We start from the raw sequence: 19,418 nt of genomic DNA, 5'->3' as shown, positions 1-19,418 counted from the left end.
AGTGCTGCAAACTCATTCCCAAAGTAATTACAAGCATATACAACTCAAGGCTGAATATTGAAGTCCTACTTGTTGCTAATCAAGCCGATTACTTGATCAATGCAAATATGAGGATTGAGGATGTTGTGAGGATGTTTCTGCACACGAACTTGGTAAATAAAATAAACGCTAAGAGCCACACAGACATGGGAATGTATAATATCAGTCATATGTTTGAAACCTTTGTTAATGATAAAAAAAGACGACAAAACATTTTTATTGTTTTATTTTATTGTAAATGTTTCTGTAAAAATGAGTGAATACAACAAATATGCTCAGGATACGAGTAATCTTGGGGAGATAGGAGACGGAAGGCAGCATCAATTGTGGTTAGCTTGAGGGTGGATGAACTTTCTCGTTGCTTTTGTGCCACATTTTGAACAATACTCTCGGATAGTGTTCCCATTCTGCAGACTTGTTCTCACTGTGTACACATGTTCTCACTGCCAGTGACACAGAAACAAAGCAGTCTAGTACAACCAAAATCAACTTGTCGATGACATCCAATTGCTGTTATATCTTGCAAGTACAATCCTATTTAATAACTTGCATGTATTGGTCCTTTGTGTATATATATATATATATTTGTAGTTTTATAGAATGCAGATAACTTTATTTATTTTTTCTTGAATACAAACAATTCGATTAATACTTTGAATATAAAAGACACCCCATCACAGGAATGGAAAAGACTCAGACACAAAATAATGAAATACAGAAAGTAATAAATGCAGATGTAAGCTTAAGCGCTTTTAATTGTACCATGAATATGAAAATAACTGAAAACTAAAATGCAGGTAGGACAAGATAATATGATAAAGGTGTAAAATAAATGACACAGTAAAAGGTAATGATAGGAAATGCCAATGTGAAAAGAATTGTGATTTAATCTTTGTATAAAATTGGATACTACCGGATTACAAAGAACGTGCTTAACTACATCACATCTTGTACTTTCAGAGAAAAACTGATACATTCCAATTCTTAGGAATATATAAATATATAAATGATTTTTTTGGCAGTGCACTTTACAGGATCAGACAGAGACTGCTGAATCTATTTGGGCTGCTTTTTTCACTTCTGAACTGTAATGTTTGACACAAATATGCTTAAGTATAACTATTTACTTTAAAATATATTATCTATTTCGTGAAGAAACCTCTGAGGACATTATGTGGGCGAAGGTGTGACCAACTGTCCTCTACCTACTTGAATTCTCTTTTAGGATTTATACAAATTTAAGCAAATGTAAAAAAATCCTTGTTTGGTTATTTAGCGTTAAGACTTGTAATTTAATTGCCCTTCATGCCTCGCAATTCTTTCAGAACGTTGTCTTACTGACTACATTTTCTGCTTGTTTACAAAAGCGGAGAAGCGAAATCTTTTTGGTCACATTCAGAGTGCGTTAATGTGTGTGTGGGCGCAAACATACTGTATGCCGTGTGTCCTTTCAGAGACAATGTGAAGACGAACCTCACAAGGCCCTGAGTCTGGCCAGCAGAGCCTCGAGATCGGACTCTCCCTTGGTGCTACAGTCGCTGACGGCAGCACCAGCGGACGACGTCTGGAAGGCCGGAGGCTCTGCTTCAAGCTGCATCTCTTTCTCAGGAGGCTTAACCGTCTCTCTCTCCACCACCCTCTCCCTGTCCAGCCAGCGGCTGTGGCCCAGGGTGTTCTTGTACCTGCGGCCCGACTCCGAACACGCAGCAGCCTTGGCCCGGGCTGCTGATGGATGGCCCTCAGACTCGTTATGGGCCTCCTTGGCAGGGGGAGCTTTCACCACCGCTGAACCTAAATTTATATTCTGCCGAGAGCGAGACCTTTGTAAAGGTGCCTTGTTGTTTTCTGTGAGTAAAAAAAAAACAAAAAAAAAAAGAGAGACAAAAGCAGTGAGCACAACTGTGAGCATGAGGGAGGAGAGCGAGAAGAAGCGACTCCTTTAAGTAAATGAAAGCAAGGGGTTAATGAGATTACAGACTGAATTAGAAAAAAGAAAAAACAAGCAGCGGAATACAACAGGAAGTCATTCTGCAGCAAATATAAATTGTTTTATACATACAGGTACATGCGTTAAAATCAAACAGTCAACCTTGTGGTTAAAGTACGACCCGCTGAGCCACGGACACCCCACATACAGAAAGCATTAGGAAACAATGACGAGGCACTCGTGCATATGCGCAACAAAGCAAAGCTACACATAACCACATGAGCTCACTGTGCACACCGTTAGTCAGAATGAATACACACAAACACACGCCTTGGAAGTGAATCCGCTGATGAGGACACGTTTCCTGCAGCAGACTGTGGCAAGCAGCAAGCTCAATATGATGAAATGGATATGGCTGATCAACCGTTACAGAAACTCAATAACATTGCGCGTCTCCTTTTTCCAATCTCCCAGTCCTCTTTCCCTTTTCTCTTACATGACACCCTCTCGCCCGGCCCCACCTCCCCTGATTCCCCCATTATCATCCATTCTCCTTCCTCCGTTCTTCATCTCAGCTCTCTGCTCCTACAGTAGTCCTCTTCATCTTTCTTATTTCTCTCACCTACCCCCCCCCCCTGCCCGCCTGCCGCCCTCTCTTCTCCTCTGGTTTTCCGACTTAAAGCACACCCCCAGACAGTCAGTGGAGCACAGTGACGGCCAGATCAGACCTGCGTTCTGAATTACAATCCCTCTGAGTAGATCTAAGACTTCATCATCAGTATGTGTGCTGGAAGGAGAGGGTGAATCCATATTCATGTGACCTTGAGCGTGAGGCTGAGAGGAGTGACGCGGGGAAAGACACCACCGCATTTAAAATTTCCTGAGCCTGAAATGTCTGGCAAACAGGAGTCAAACACATCAGAGCAGAACAGAGCGACCCGCTCTGTCAGCCAATCGGTAATGAGTTTGGAGCGTGGCCAGTCAGTCATGACAGTGTGTTTTATGGGCCACGCTGACGAATGACAAGGAACGTCCCTGAACACAACCTCTGACAAATAAATAAGGATAAAGGGAGGAAAGAGAGCAGACAAGAAGAAATCCAACGATCTCACACTCTCTCTCTCTCTCACACACACACACACACACACACACTTGTTCGGCAAACAAGAGGCAGTGGGGGATTTTAAAAGGATGAAATGAGTGGAGTGTGTTGCCTTCTTGCTGTGACTGAACAGTTACCACAGCTGCAAATGCAAGTCTCCTCTCATTATCTCACCCTCTTTTGCTCTCTCTTACTGTTGTTGCAGTCTCAATCTTAAAAAGATGACAATTATTCCCCCACTGTCGATCCGGTGCTCCCCGATCCCATCCGGTTCCTCTCTCCTCCCTCTTAAAACCTGTCATCTACACCCCCCCCTCCCCTCCCTGTGTGTGGGTCTTTGTTGCTCGGATCAGTCCAATATCTCACAAGCACACATTTCCTTTACAAATAACACACTCTCAGTTTCTGATGTTGAGAAAATGATCAAATGTGTTATCAGCAATTTACATTTTAATATCTTGTTTACACTTCTGTCGAATTCTTTAACTGAAGCCATCGCTGTCTTCTTGGAGAGAAAGAAAGAGAACATGCTGGCGGGTATTATCAGACATCAGTTAATGTCAAAATTCAAACATCAGCATCTTGTTTATTTTAGCATTTATTACCACATTTTTACTTTTTTCTAATCGGCGTGAACCTATCAATCCACACTCAAAAAAGAGATTAAAAACCCCACACTTCAATATAAGCTTCTGTCCAAAAGTGCGACCGCTGGCCCTTTAGTGGGGAACCTGATCAAAGAGTCGGGAGGTTCGGTTTCTCCACACTCCCGCCTGTGACACCTAGCTGCCCCTTCCTTTGAAGCCTCGCTAGCTTCTCAGTGTACGCCTTCATCTCAGGTGTAAAACACATCTGAGAGATGTAAAGCATGTCTCTTCCCGCAGGTTGTACTCCTTTAACCAACAACTGACACTGGTTCTTTAGGAGAACGAGTCAAGTGGAATTCGAAGACAAAACCGTCGCCTTTTATTGAAAACATGCTGTGATGGTGGGGCTGCGCATTTATCCCTCTGACACAGTTAGACACAGACTTAGATACCGGATAAGCAATCAGATACAAACAAATCATCACACTGAGAGTTAATGCATTTCAATTCTGCTTAAACTTGGCTTTCAATTGTATATAAATGAAAGTTTTTGAATTTAGACTGGCATTAACTTATTTAAAAACACTAACAAGTACAAAAAAAACCTAAAATGATATCAACTGCCACACTGTCAGTAGTAAAAAGAGTACTACACTTATGTAGCATTGCAATCAAACAATATTGTTAAACTCACAATGGGAAGTCAAAAAATTATTGAAATTGATGCAGCAGAACCAGAGATAATAACTCAAATTCCAAGCCTTCCTTTTCTTTGGCGCCTACATTACCCACAATTCCACTTGACCGCAGGCTGTTTGGTCGGAGAATTGGGTGTGTTGTGCTAATAGCGGCTAACCTCGCCTCTAGCATCAAGCAGAAGTGAACTCTAACTCCACACCCCCAGATTCTAAAGACTCAGGTGACACCACTTGAGGCAATTTATCGGATTCCGCAGCGCCACTAAAGACTTTATACAACTTTTTCACAAAGAAGTAGCACTCCCCAAGACCTGTTAACGACCCTTGATGCATGACATGGGTTCTCCGTTAACAATAGGCAGGGACAAAAAGGGCAACATTTTGGACAGTCGCCAAAGGGATGCATTTTTCACTTAAATGTTGACATCTGGACATTGTTTATCGCCATTTCAGGGTCACTTTCATCCATTTAAATCGAGCACTTTAACAACACCAAATGTGTGCATGTCCTTGTAAACAAAATAGCTTCTTGCTTCAGTTATTTCCTTTGACCAGGAGGAGTTAGGGGCGAGTAGGGTTAGTTGGCATTGCAAGCTTTGTTGTCAGCTTGCCTCGGGTTGACTGCTCCTCCAGGCATGTTTCCGACAGCACTTTATTGTTCCTGCAGCACGCCGTTCTCTTCAAAGAGCAAGTTGGGGAAGGCAATGTAAAGGTTACACGGTTTTGATGCGTTTTGCATGCTGCATTTCTTTTGTCAGCATTTTGGTAGTGTAGCACACGGTGGATTCTTTTTACCTCCCCCAATAGAACCTGATCAATTTGGACATTTTTGATCTGTGCAGTGATGTAGTAACTTCTTGCACTCTTGTATCGATTTTCCAAAAACGTTGCAGTTGATCTTCACACCGCGATGGTCTATTGGAAAACCTTCCCTGTCCAATATTAGAAAAGAGTGAGAGGTTTTATTCCATCTGCACATAGCAGCAAAAAGGAGTTCACATTTCCTCATGTAAAACCGTTTGCTCCATTTATACTTGCTGCTTCAAATGATACAGATGAGCTTTTACTCATCTCTCTCCTCCTCCTCTGCTCTCTTGAAGTCGGGAGAAGTTAGAAGGCAGACAGCCTCAGCAGAGAGACAGAAAGTCAAGTCTAGACTGCAGCAGTGTTTGCCTGTCTCTTTCTTTCCTGACTGTTAAAGCCAAACCACCTGCCACCATTGAGGTGACAATGAACTCATCTCCACGAGGAGCTGTTAAGAGGCCGGAGAGAAACAGTCAACACGTTAAAAAAAAAAAAAAAAAGCCTGAAGATTGGTATTTTCTGTATGTCTGTTAAAACACATTGCACATTGCGATTCTGCTAAACTGCAGTCTATCACAGTCCTCAGTCTGCCGCCACCCTTAACTTTGCTGGGAGGCAGACTGGAAAAGGCAAACACTTGAAAAAAACATTGATAAAAGAGCTGGTAGGCTGGGTTTGTTGTGTCTCTCACAGCTTTGCTGTAAAATGTGTCTTTAAACTGTAAGTCTCACAGCCCTCAGCCTTTTAACCGGTTACTGTCACTGGTTCTGTTGCAGCATGAGACAAGTCAAATCTCAAACAAAGCAGACTAATGTCCGCTCTGACTGGTTTGAGAATGTCATCAGGAACTTCAAGATGGAACCATGGTGGTTTATTAAATGTCTGATAGGGTGGCATTTTGTAGGAATGTAAAAGGCCCTGTCCAATACTGTTTGAGTGTTTCTATTTTTTTTTTTTTCCAATCTGCAAATAGCTGCAGAGAGGAATTCACATTTTCTTCTCGTCAGATCATTTGGTCCACTTGCATTTGCTGCTGCTAATACAGATGCAGATGAGCCTCTCCTCTCATCTTCCACTCCCTCCCCGTCTCTCCGTTCTTATGAAGTTTGCAGTATTTGATCACTTTAAGAAGAGAGTAGTCATGCAGACTCAGAAAAATACAGAGAGTGAAGTGCCTTTTTTCTTTTTTTTTTCCTCTAACTCTCTGCGCAGTGATTGACACAACAAGTTGAAGTTAGCGAGATCAAACGCACACTTCCACAGCCGCCATAAAACCACAACACAGCTAGCTGGCGTGGCAGTTTCCTGCATGTTCTGTCTAACGATGACTATGTGCCCTGTTTTATTTTTGTTGCATCCATAAGTGGAGCATCTGGGGCCAGTTTACTGCACATGGATCGGTCAAATATATGGAACAAAAAAATCTATTTTGTGCCAAAGTTTTAAACTAGGAATATAATCAATGATTACTTCAATCATTGACTAAACCATCGCTTATTTGCTTAGATTATTCCTTTATTCTTGAAAATAGAGAGCAATCCTTCGCACGAGTTTCCAAGGCTGTACTTGACATTGATATTATTTTTGTCCGATTTAATATAAAAATAAAAAAACAGTGAGCAAATCGTCATATTCGAGAAGCTATTCAGTCATTGGTGCCAAGCATGATCGCTTTAAGAGTCTGGCCTGCAGTCGATTTTTCCACTTAGGGCTGCAACTCTCCCAACTTCCTCCCCTCTAATAGATGGCTGTACATCACCACTGAGGTAAGATGCAAAACAACCTCATCATACTTTTTTTTTTTTGTGAGTGTAAAACCGTGTATATACTGCGCTGTGAGCTACTATTATTGAATGCGTTTGTACATACAGAAAGGAGACGTGCAGAGGATTGAAAAAGTATGGTGTCAGAAATGTGCGGAGGCTCCAATGTCCCCCTGTGAGCGTTTTAAAAAGGTAAAAGGTTAGCAGACAGCTTGTTAGCTTGCCTGTGTGCATTAGGCTGGCTGTAATTAAAGATCATTCATTACCTGGCAACACACCAGTCATTGAAGGTTTGTCCCTTGCTTGTTCGTCATAGTTAACAGTGTGTGTGTGTGTGTGTGTGTGTGTGTGTGTGCGGAGCGGTCTGCCTAGCGTCTGTCACATGGAAAAACAGCACGCTGGATTAACAAAAAGGATGAGAGGCAGCGAACAATGAAAGGAGAGTGGAAGGAGGGCAACAGTGGGAGAAATGGGATGATGATGAGGGAGAATGATGACAAGGATGGGCAGAATAAAAAGCCTCAGGACAATGATTTGGAGGCAATGATTGTGATTTGGACTCGACCGAAATAGAGTATGAAAATGAGAGGGCGAAATAAGGAGACAGAGGAAGAGAAATTAAAGGAGGTGTGGGAATGGATTGTTGAAAGAGCCCTACAACAATCCCCGTGGATAATGTGAAAACCAGCGCCGTTATAGGTAAGTGAAGCCTGTCCTGCTCTTATGCATATCAAAGTGTTTTTGCTTTGTTGAGCTGTGATTTGACCCCCTCCTCCGTCTCTCCTCTCCCATAGTTAACAACCCCGAATATCTTTGTAAATGCAGAAGAATGGCTCATGTTGTTAGCAGAAAAGCAACATCATCTGGAAGCCTTTTAGGTGCATGTGTGACGGTGTGTATTCATGACTGGGTTTGGATTTATTTTTGTCCTCTTGTATGCATTTATTCTCCCACAACAATATCATGGCATTTACTTTTTTTTTGGGGGGGGGTTGGTTAAGCTAATCAATCAGTGGATCATCAACAAAAAGAGAAGCAACGTCTGTTTTCATAATTGAAAAATTATGTTTTTTTCCTGTTTTATATTGTTCTGAATTGAATATATTTGGATTTTGGACTGTTGGAAATAAATAAACAATTTGATGTTAACACAATGGGCTCTGTGAATGATTATTAGATTAATAATAGTAGACAGATTAATTGATAATGAAAATAATCATTAGCTGCAGCCCGAGGCGCATGGAACTACATCTTATCAAGCCTGACAGAAGTGCATATCTTCAGTTAGTGACAGTGATGATCAGTCCAAAAAGAGAACATTGTTGGCCCTTCACAATCACCACTGTGGTATGATGCTGCTCATGTGTTTTTGAGTACAGCTTACACAAGCGGAGAGACTTTTAGTTGTTTAATAATGTTGGGAGACAAAAGTACAGTCTGTTATTTCAAGTGTAAAAATGACCACAAATACAATGGTGACACACATCCTTGGAAGTAATCTATGAACATGTGCATGGAGCCTAGATAAGAATCGGACTGGTTCAAAAGAGAGAGTGGGGGCGGTTTCTTGACATTTATAGGTCAACCTCTATGACTCACCTACAAACAAATCCATGGCGATCATAAACATTATTTGACTGGACGTGGCAACGGTCTGCGCACAGGGACAAATGTGCACACAAGGGACACACTCGTAAAGACATGTCAACACATATCGCCCGCCACGCTTTTACGGACATGATTGAGTCATATTAAAATCAAGTGTACATGACAAAGTGAGCAGGGAGGGGCCAGGGGTGTTGGGGTGGTTTACTGTTTAAAACCAAAAAAAAAGGCCAATGTGGAGGATATGAAAGGGCTGAGCTGGATGTCCCTCAAGTGTTCTGCCCCTCGGTGTGAACCCCAGCCACTGTGGGAGCAGCCAAGCGTGACATCGCGTTAACACGCCTTGGTGCTTCTAACAATGCCTCAAAAGCGAGCCTGGTCCTACTGTCACTAGGAGGGCTACCCTACACACACACACACACACACACACACACACACACACACACACTACTGTCTCAAACTGCAGAGGATGCTCTATTGAGAAGATGATTAAAGTAAACAATACCAAGCTTCTGTTTTTATGGACCACATCCTTCACCCTCTCCACTGTCGGATGCCGGCGACGTGATGTTTTTTCCCGAGACATCACACGTCAAAAAACATAGCTGTCAAATTCAGTCTAGTGGCCTGTTCAGGGGGCGACTCGTTTGACGGACAGCCATCTTCAATGAACTTAATATACTGTGGACACAAATAGTGCACAGCTGAATGCACTGTGATTACGAAACACAGACATCTCCAATGTCACAGCAAACTAGCATTATCATTATAGTGTAACGGCTGCTAAATGTTTACCATGCACACACCAGAGATGATGACACTCCTGCACCGTGCTTTTGGAGGAAAAGAAATTTAAAAGTTAAATTAATAGTTTTTAACAGCTTAGAAATAGCATCTTCCAGAAATAATGACTTCCCCCGCTTTCAACTGCACTGCCACACGGTAACATAACTCCGAAAGAGGGGAGGAGCAACACCATGTTAAGCGTTGTAAATTACCCATCTCAAGCAAGTTTTACATCCCTGCAAGTTGTTAAAATGCATTCATGTATTAATGAACCTGCTGTACCAGGCCATGGTCAGCGATTATACAAATATGCAATCTGTAACAAATAGGGTAAAAGATGCAAAAAAGAAAAAGAAAGATCTTTTACAGTATAAACAAATCTGTCCACTTGTATTACAAAGAGGAAATACACCTGGCAGATGGTTGTAGCAGCCCGGGCTCTTAGTCCTGCTTTACTCTAATTATACCTACATGCAGGGTAATGGACTGAGAATGTTTCCTCGTACAGGGACAGCATCACTTCCTGGGGTCTCTGTCTCTTTTCTCTTTGCCTCTGTCTCCCACACACACAACACAAACACAGCGAGACAGCCTGACAGACACACTCCACAGTCCTTTTCTAATACGCATTGGCTATTTCACTGATACAGGTGTACAGCCAGTGTACTCTGCTGCCTCTGGCATGAATTAAACATGTCTTGGTTCCAGGCTCTGCTACCTGTTGTTGTTTGTGTGGTTACTGCTGGTAAATATCCCCAGCAGCCGTAGTCTAATGCATATGTATTTCCCCTCGGTGGCTTCACACTAACTAAGGGTTTCTATCAGCCGCTCTCTCCAGCAGTGTACACCTGTCACACTGGGAGAGTAAAATATTGATCCTTCACACGCCTCCAGACACGAAGCTGCCACGCACTTGCAAATGCGTCCGCGGACAGACACAAACACAGAAGAAGCACACATTTCTCGGTTAGCTTCCAATCAGTCTGTAACACGGATTAATGAACTGGTGGACTGAGGAGAAGTTTATATGATGGATGAGGAGCATAACCGGTACACTCCTGTGTGCTGTACACACACGGACTGCAGTGGTTTATGGAGAGACTGCAAAAGTCATCTGTATCCATAACACATGTTCAGCCCCCCCCCCATGAGTTTTCTGATAAGTTCCTTTGAGATCAAAAAGAGATGTGCTTAACTTTGGAACAAAACATGGTTACAATTCCACATGAAAACTTCATGTTTTTACATTGCTGGTGTTTTTCTTTCACCGGTTTTCACTTGCCAACATCCAGGTAGGAGGTATAACCAGCAGTCCACCCACTCCCTCAGGAGAGCATTGGGATCAGGTGTGAGAGGAGACCCACCTGGAGCTGATCTCCTCATCAGGGAGGGGAACCAATGTGATGCAGGGAAGCTGATCAGAGAGGACATGCTGTGAGAGGAGCGCAGTCGTTTCTCCCCAAGAGCTCCAGGGTGGGAGACAGTTGAAACCGATAAGTCGGCTAGCTGCCCAGCTGAAAGAGTTTATTTTTTCTAGTTTTGTGAAAGAGCTTTGGACTCAGTTTTTTTGTGTTACATGGAGTTTGTTTGATTAAAGAACCTGAAAAACTGCAGCACTGACTCTGACTCAATTGCTGTGCTACCACTATTTTCCGTGTCCTCCGTACAATCCAGTTACAGTATATTAAATATGATTTATTGTCATATATTCAAGTATATACAAGTAGGGATTGGTATTGAACCTCAATACTAATCTGGTAAAGACTTTAATGTGTGCAAGTATAGAAAAAGTCAGGTGCAGAAAGCGGGCATTGAATGTCTGGGTGGATTCTTAATCTTGTTTTTTATTGGCTGCTCATTTAAATATAAAATTGTATCAATGTCTGCCATCTTTTATTTAGGCAAAGTTCTTCTACTGCGACTTGTGTTCAGACAAGATTGACTAGTTAAGAGGTTTGGCTTCTTTTGTGTATGAAATGTTGGTATTTCTCAATGTAAAATATGATTAAAAAACAAAAAGCTTCACTTTGGTATCATTATTAAAACTCGGATATTCATGAATGATCTTTATACGAGTGTTTGTTTAGCAACACCAGTGTATTCAGGCAGTGTTCAACTCTTCACACTTACAATGCAACACAAGATTGAATCACCCACCACTGTCCTGACATCAAAAGGTGATTCAATATTTCAAACTCCAATTGAAGACTTCCATTCATTTTCTCTTTTGTAGTCTCTCGGAGGCGTTTCTTTTTTTGTCATTGTTTTTGCTGCCAGCTGAGGGCTCGTGTTTAACACTCAGGCCGACTCTGACAGCTCTCAATATGCAGGGCCAGCACTGCCAAACAGACTTATGAATTCCAAACAGCCCGGAGTCATGCTCCATATTTCATTGAAGTTGAATATTTAAAAAGATCAACCCACTCAAAACCCTATAAAACCTATCGTTCTGGGGCCTTGTGTCCTAAAAATAAAATCGCATCTGCCATATCGCATTACAGACAGCCACATCAGCCTCCATCTCTTAACCATTTCCCTCTCTCTGTTCCCTTCTCTCCATGACAAAACCCATCTGGTAACCAGCCTGTCTCCATCAACACAGGTTTTGCTTTCTCTCTTTCAAACAACTGCAAAACTTCTTCCTGCCTCCTTTATCCCATCCGCTTCCCTTTTCTCCCTTACTGTCTGGAACTCACAATTTCTTCCCTTTATTGGTAAAGTAACTCTCACCCCTGAGCTGTCCATCAAACTCATCTCTTCTCAGGGAATCACACAGACCACCAGGTAGAAAAGATAGTTCTCCATTTCCTTCCTACAGCACAATGAAACCTGGTTTCTTATTTTTTTAAAGTGAGCAAAGCGAAGCACATGATTTGACCAGATGTAGCCGAATTAATGAGGCCGACTGCTATGCAGCCTGCTGCTGACAGTCAGATCAAAGCGATCTGCTCTCCAATTAAACAAAACCTGGTCTGGTCCAAATCTAAGAAACGGACAGCGAGGCAAGATGGACTTATACTTGTAGAGCGCTTTTCTAGTCATGCAAAGCGCCTTAACACTACATGTCATCATTCACCCATTAACACCCATTCATACACTGATGGGCAACTTGGGGTTAAGTGTCTTGCCCAAGGACACGTCAACATGTACTAGCGGAGCCGGGGATCGAACCGCCGATCCTCTGATTGAAGGACGACCCTGCTCTACCACTGAGCCGGTCGGCCACACCCTCACTATGCCCATAGCAGCCCCTTTGTTATGCTTTGGTTATAAAATAACAATAGCGTAATCAAGCGTTAAGCATTCATTTATCTAGATATTTATTATGTCATTAGCCGAACTCGAGCGTATTCATGACATTTATTTGCCTGAGAGTGCGTTAAGTGAAGAGAAAACGGTGAGATTTGATCAAGAGCACATAGCACACAACGTCACCAGCGATTGTTTGAACAAACAATGATTTACCAAAGCATATCAGACTATTTTCATATTTTGACTCTATACTGTAAAATGGATATTTAGGAAATTGCTTGACAGACTGGTGGAGTTTTAACAGCATCCACTTACAGTAAAGTATTTGAGTACAACACAAAGCAGAATTACTGATACTCAAAAACTAATCTCTATAAACTCATTTTGCGTTCACGTGTAGAGTCTGTAGGCAACGGGGAAAAGAGTTTGGCATCCGCAGCTTTCTGCAATATCGGAACCTACCCGTTATAGTCTGACCATGATTGAGCTTTTCATTTTTCAAATTTCAAGTTGCTAATCCGACTGTAAACAACGAGCAGCGATGGAAAAGGAAGTCTTGGCTCGGCTCTCCACTGGCAATGGAACCCCAGAAATGCAGCCCCTCGCCTCAAGTGGCTCGTCTGTCGTCAGACTGACAGCCGACGGGTTCAGAGATTACATACACGAGTATTGTTCTTTAGTTACTATTCACCCATGTTAAAGAAATATTAAGAAATGTTATTGCTATTATAATAAAATAATTGACTTTGATTGAAAAATCAAATGTAAATCTTTCATACAGGAAATGTTACAAAACTTTGATAAAAAAGAAAAGTAGTAAAGAACAAATGTACTTGTTTTATACACAGACTGTGCATTACTAGTGAAACAATGTCAGTGTTGTACCTCATTTTAACCACATTATATTGACTGTATGTATTGCACGGTGATGGAATTTAAAATCTAAATAATCAAACATGTAGGTTAACATGGCAACAGTTACGAGGACTCCAGCCTGATAAAGACAACAGAACAAGGTCCTTTATAATTTATCTACCGACTGAAATGAACAATATGCTAATTTTACGCTTCCACTTCATTTCAGATATAATCTTTGATGAATAAACATGACACACACATGCAGAAGCCTGTGGGCAGGAGCGTGTGCATACCACCCACCAGTTGGCAGGAAAAAAATGAGATCAAATCAACCCATACCAGAACAAATATTGAGAGACAGGCAACGCATTGGGCCAAGATTGTGTAATACGGGGGTGATGGTGTCATGAAATACATTACTAAATACCATCAACATAAAGTTTGTAAACTTTTACATTGGGTGCTGCTTAGGGTGGCGAGGGTGAGAAGTGGACTACAGTATGACCAGATAACTTAAAACTAAGGCGGGCCGTCTAGAAGTCTCTTTGTCCGACAGCCTGACGACGAATAAACAAACGCATATCCCGGCTGCAGGCATGACCATCATCAAGGGAGAAAATACAGCAGGTGGACAAAGAGCAGCAGAGAATAGAGAGCATGTGTATGGGGAGATTAGCATGCAGCTGCTTCAGAGTAAACGCTTCCCCAGACTTGACCGTGGCGTTTGCTGTGGAACATAAGTGAACTCGTTACATGGACACAAATTTAGATTTTCTGGCTTCACTAACTAGAAAAGACAGTCAGCATGCGGTGAGTCCACATCCCGGCTTCTGAACAACCCATCAGAAAACCTCTGGGTCACGTGACACCCACACACTAACAACGTGCCAGCATCACGTCGACATCGCCGTCTCCTCCTCTTCAGCAGCTCCACTCTGAGTCATCAGTAAAAAAAGAGAGAGAGAGACACAGAGAGAGACAGACAGAGATAGAGACAGAGAGAGAGAGAGAGAGAAATTAAGTGACAGGGCAGGCTGAGTTCAGCTCAGCCTCTGTCCAGGGGCCTCTTCCCCTTCCTCTCATACAGGCCTGGCAATTAAAAATACATGCATCAATGGGCTAAGCAACTCTCTGAAGTACGTACAATGACACATTTACACCTTGTAAATGGACATAGCCATTCAGCACGGTATGTGCCTCTTTCATATTCCTATGCACTTAGAACTGATGGGTGGCCAGCCTTGTTCAATTCAACGAACCTCGACTCAATGCAGCAGACAAATCACGCGGTTGAATAGGAGGTTCAGGGGGACGCATTAACCCAATCGCCTCGAAAAGGTATGGACCTTCCCAAAGAAAGCTGTAGTTCATCACACAACATGAGTCCTCTGCAAGACGGACATCATCAGTAGGCCAGGACAGTGGTGTTGATGAGATTGGACCGTATTGATTTTAATCAACACAGGGCCAAACAGAGACGTGTGCCCTCTCCAGATGAGGAAACGCATTTTAAATAGTGAAGCTCCATTTTGTGGCCAGCTGTTAGCAAACGCCCAAGGGAGGACTTTCAAGCTGAATGGGACATGTAGCAGTGACCTGAGTCTGAGTGTGTGTGTGTGTGTGTGTGTGTGTGAGGGTGCAAGGTAGCTGTGTAATTGTAGGCAATAAATGATTATCATAGTGAACTTTCAAGTGGGCCCAAAGATCCCATCACTGGTATAGTACATGCATGTAATATCTGTTTATGAATTGATGGTTTAGCACCAAAGCATCCTTAACAGATCTGGCCTGAGGGAGAGTGCAGTGCTTTACTGTAAGTGTGTCATCCATCTCATTCCTTCTGAGAGCTCCCATGGGGCCCGTAGCGATCCATGCTCCCCTCAGATGTTCTATGTCTCGCCCAGAGAGTCGATGGCCGTGTGGACAATGTAATGGGTTGATATTGTAAATGGCTGGCAGAGGATCACTGCCAAAAGGGCCGCAACACATTGAAAACTTTGACTAAGAGAAAGAGAGAGAGAGAGACTTGGAGTAAAATGTGCACCCATCCATCCCCCGACTGCATCAACAATCAGAGTCCCGCTGACAAAGCACTTTCCTTACACAGAAGTAAATTGTTTTGCTAGTTCAGTGCTGATGTTAGCCCCTTGACCTACAGAAACACGCGGCGCAGACGTGGAACAGAAGGTGTTGAGGGTAATTTACTTCTTTGTACGTGCATGCTTGAAATCCACATCCACAGCTTTCTCACTGACACAAAACCTTGAGAGAAATCAAAGTGAACACGTGTGTGTTTCTTCACACACACACACACACACACACACACACACACACACACACACACACACACACACACACACACACACACACACACACACACACACACACACACACACACACACACACACACACACACACACACACACACACACACACACACTGGGGGTGTCACGATTCACCAACTGGAATCGATGTGCTGGGCTTAATGTCTAAGATACAGCTGCATCGATTCAAACTGCTTGAATCAGGGCAAAGCTGGGAGGGAATCAATGCGGGCATTTCTGTATCAGAAAAGCCTGATATGACAGACATTTCTTAAAAAAAAAAAAGAAAAAGCAGCTAACAATGTCTTTCACTTTGTGTTTCCCTTTCTTGTATCTGACAGTCTTGTCAGCTCAGTGAAAGTTCAGATCATGTGTTGACCGCCGCTTGCTCTTAAGAGGAAGAGGGGAAAAAAAACAAAAAAACTTTGCACTCTGCTGCCACACACGACTTTTATTTTGTCAATCCCGAGAAAGACAAACGTTGAATATTTATGATTAAGTTGCAGAAACCTGATCTGTGGCTACTCATGAACTATCCACGTAACATTACATGAAGCATTAACATAACCCCATAACAGATGCCGTGAGACCGTGTCGGAGACGCATAATTCCTTCACCTGCAAAAGATATGAAAATGTCGCTCTGTGCTCCGATACAGAAACAGCTCCGTCTGTAATTGTATGAATTCAGGTATGAATCAAATTGTGTTGAATCTTCTTTGCTTTCAACGAAATATTTCACTCTTCGTCTTGATGTGAATCGAATATACTGTGAGAACAAGAGACAGCCCTGTATTTTAAACTTGCACAGTTGTGCTGTGTGTTCAGCACAATGAGACGTACAAAATAGTGTTTGTTTTCTTTAATCAGCCAATGAAAAGAACAATGGCTCAGTGGGAGACATCAGAGCATACAGGAGCGCCTGCGGCACAATCCTACTTGTAATTATCACAACACCAATCAGCAAACACACGCAAGACAAACACGGGAACAAAGAAGAAATTCGAGGGAGGAAACAAACAAGTAAATAACTTCAGAGGACAAGACAATGCACCGTGACAGCATGTAGCACCCTGTGTCTGCGAACAATCAGAGAGGCTTTTGGTGCCGTTGCTGTTGCTATCATTGATCAGACAGGAGATATTTTTAAAAAAGGGGGGGGGGGAGAGGCACGGCTGTGGAGGAACGTGTGTGTCTTCCGACTGCTTTGGAAAGTTAGTTAAATGACACTTTTACTTTTAGCTATAGCTGCCTCATTAGGATTTAGCAAAGTAGTCTAGTCAGGAAGCACACTTAAATGTTCACCAAAAACAAAAATAATCATATCGTAACACCACCACCAACAAACTCAGAAAAACATAACCCTTTATACACCCACTGAGAAAACCCCCCCCCCAAAAAAAAGCAATTCATTTTTTGTTTTTATGGCGAGAAATGTGTTTTGCATAAGTAAAGGCACAAACAAAATAATGACTAGTGCAACATCTGAATGAGAGCACAGGAAAGGGGCGTGAAGCGAGGCATTTATTACTTAAGCAGCGGCCCAGCCTTGGCTTGGTAAAAACAACATGTCACTTTGTAAAATGGAACAACAGACCCCTGCAGAAGCAATTATGCAGAAACGCACAGGGATTCAACCGGTTGCACTTATGCTTTTCAGATGGAGAGAGCAGATATTCCATGAGTTCTAACAAGCAACAGGCGCTTAATGAAAAAAAACAACCCAAAAATTTGTGCAAATGTAATTGATCCTAAATGTTTTTTTCAAAACCGCTTTTGTTTGTTATCAAAAGCTTGTCAGGTTTAACTATATTGAACAGTTTTTCACCTCGCTGTGACGGAAATGATCATGCCGTGCTAATCAACTCATTTGATTGTTGGGTAGATAACATGTTCATCCAGTTGAGGCAACTACTTCATCAAGACTTTGCCATTCCCTTACCCTGCACACTCGATGAGCCGGTGGGCACGTTTCCATTCAACTGTCAAGTGAATTTTAAGCAAACTTTTGAAACGTCGCACAACAGGGATTAGACACATTTCTATCAACCTGTTTGGAGCAACCGTCGTTCTGTCAGAAGTTTCCGGTACAGGCTAAGCTTTATGCATCCAAAACATGTCGCATTGGCTTTCTAACCCACTATGAGAGAAAAATGAAGAGAGCTATTCCGGAATCTCTCTTTTCAGCTGGTATTGGCCATGTTTCAAAATGTCCGAAGACAAAGAGAAACTGTATTATTCGGCAAAGGCATTTCCATATCCCATTTAGCAACTCTTTCTTTTGAAAAAGGCAAGAAACACCTCAAGTGAGTGAAAATAATTGAGCAAATTTTGCCGTTTCCATACAGCTTGTACACCATCAATATAATATACACAATATACAGGCTTTCTTCTGAAGAGTCTCGTTTTCTGTAGGTTAATTCAAATCAATCCATTCTCTGACACCAGCAGATACAACTAATCACAATGTATTACAGAAAAAAACAGCAAGATCTTTGCCAACAACCTTCCCACCCACACATGCAGATGCAGTAAACAGAAGGTACGGAATACAGTAAAAGTGAGAGTAATGTAGAGAGAGCGAGCACACTGGGTACTGTAATGGCAAGAGTCAGAACACAGTATAGACACAACTTGGCCTGAAACATGGCTCGTAATACGTCCGTGACTGCAATTACAGAAGTCACTTCGGTGATGCTATAGGCTTTAGCTCTGGGCATGCACAAATCCCATTTTGCTTGCCCTGATTTCATATCTGCCAAACCACTTGGCAAGGAGGCCGAGCTTACATTGTTATTGGAATTGCTCGAGTCTGGACATAATCAGACATCTCTAACCCCAGAAGGGAGATAACAGGAGAAGAACCAGCTTACACATCCGGTAAGAACCTATGGTGTTATCCTGGTGTACAGCGCACACACACACACACACACACACACCACTGTCTGGAACAATAATCTTGTTCAGCTGCGGCAGATGGATGATGATTAAAAAACATTAGCGACTGTTTTAGTTTGGCTACTACAGGTTCTTATACTGATGATAATAATGCCAGATTCATCAGAATGGCAAAGTGTTTGATAAGAAAGCTTTCATTTTCAGAGGCACACCTTTTGCCAATAAGCATATTAAAGACAGGGACATATTGTTTTGGGGGGGGGGGGGGGGGGGGGGGCTGGACCATGTTGCATACTGTCTTTAAAAACACAATCTCAAGAAAGGCTGGGATTGGAGGGTTGTGCATAGTTAAAAGTGCAGTTACTTATGAACACTTTTTTTGTGGTAAACCATTGTTCATTATACAGAATCTTCTAATTAAGGGGAACTCGTGCATAAATAATATATATATATTGTAATTCTAATAGCCAAGTAAACAAGACAGTTAATCACTATTTTGTCAGGCATGCATCTCTACTGGAATGAGATGGGCATGCCATACATTTTTTAAATGTGCAATCTAAGCGTTCATGCTATCTATAATGAGCAAAGATTAGCAGGTTAGCTAGCAGGTAAGCTTGCCTCTGGCTTCACTTGTATGCATCAGACCGAGCGGCATGGCGCTGGCAAACAGTACATTATTTCCTGTGATGTGTGTGAAAAATGTACAGAGACAAGCATTTATAAACCACAAACAATGTCCATTGAATGGCTTTTTGCTCTGCAGAGATTCCACT

General features: G+C 42.3%; 1 protein-coding gene across 1 annotated transcript in view; it reads right to left on the bottom strand.

Moving 5' to 3' along the window:
* Positions 1 to 252: 252 nt before the first annotated feature.
* Positions 253 to 19,418, bottom strand: part of LOC142933696 (protein diaphanous homolog 3-like) — a 152,860-nt gene continuing 133,694 nt past the window's right edge. Inside the window, exon 29 of the mRNA XM_076077896.1 lies at positions 253 to 1,884. Within this exon, the coding sequence (XP_075934011.1) occupies positions 1,514 to 1,884 (371 nt within the window). The 3' untranslated portion in view covers positions 253 to 1,513. The remainder of the gene's footprint in view (positions 1,885 to 19,418) is intronic.

The sequence above is a fragment of the Anarhichas minor genome, unplaced genomic scaffold (assembly GCF_050575085.1).
Source record: "Anarhichas minor isolate MPS153535 unplaced genomic scaffold, ASM5057508v1 ptg000062l, whole genome shotgun sequence".
In the NCBI taxonomy this organism is placed as follows: domain Eukaryota; kingdom Metazoa; phylum Chordata; class Actinopteri; order Perciformes; family Anarhichadidae; genus Anarhichas; species Anarhichas minor.
Note: the sequence above shows the minus strand (reverse complement) of the source record. Positions and strands in the feature narration are given on the sequence as shown.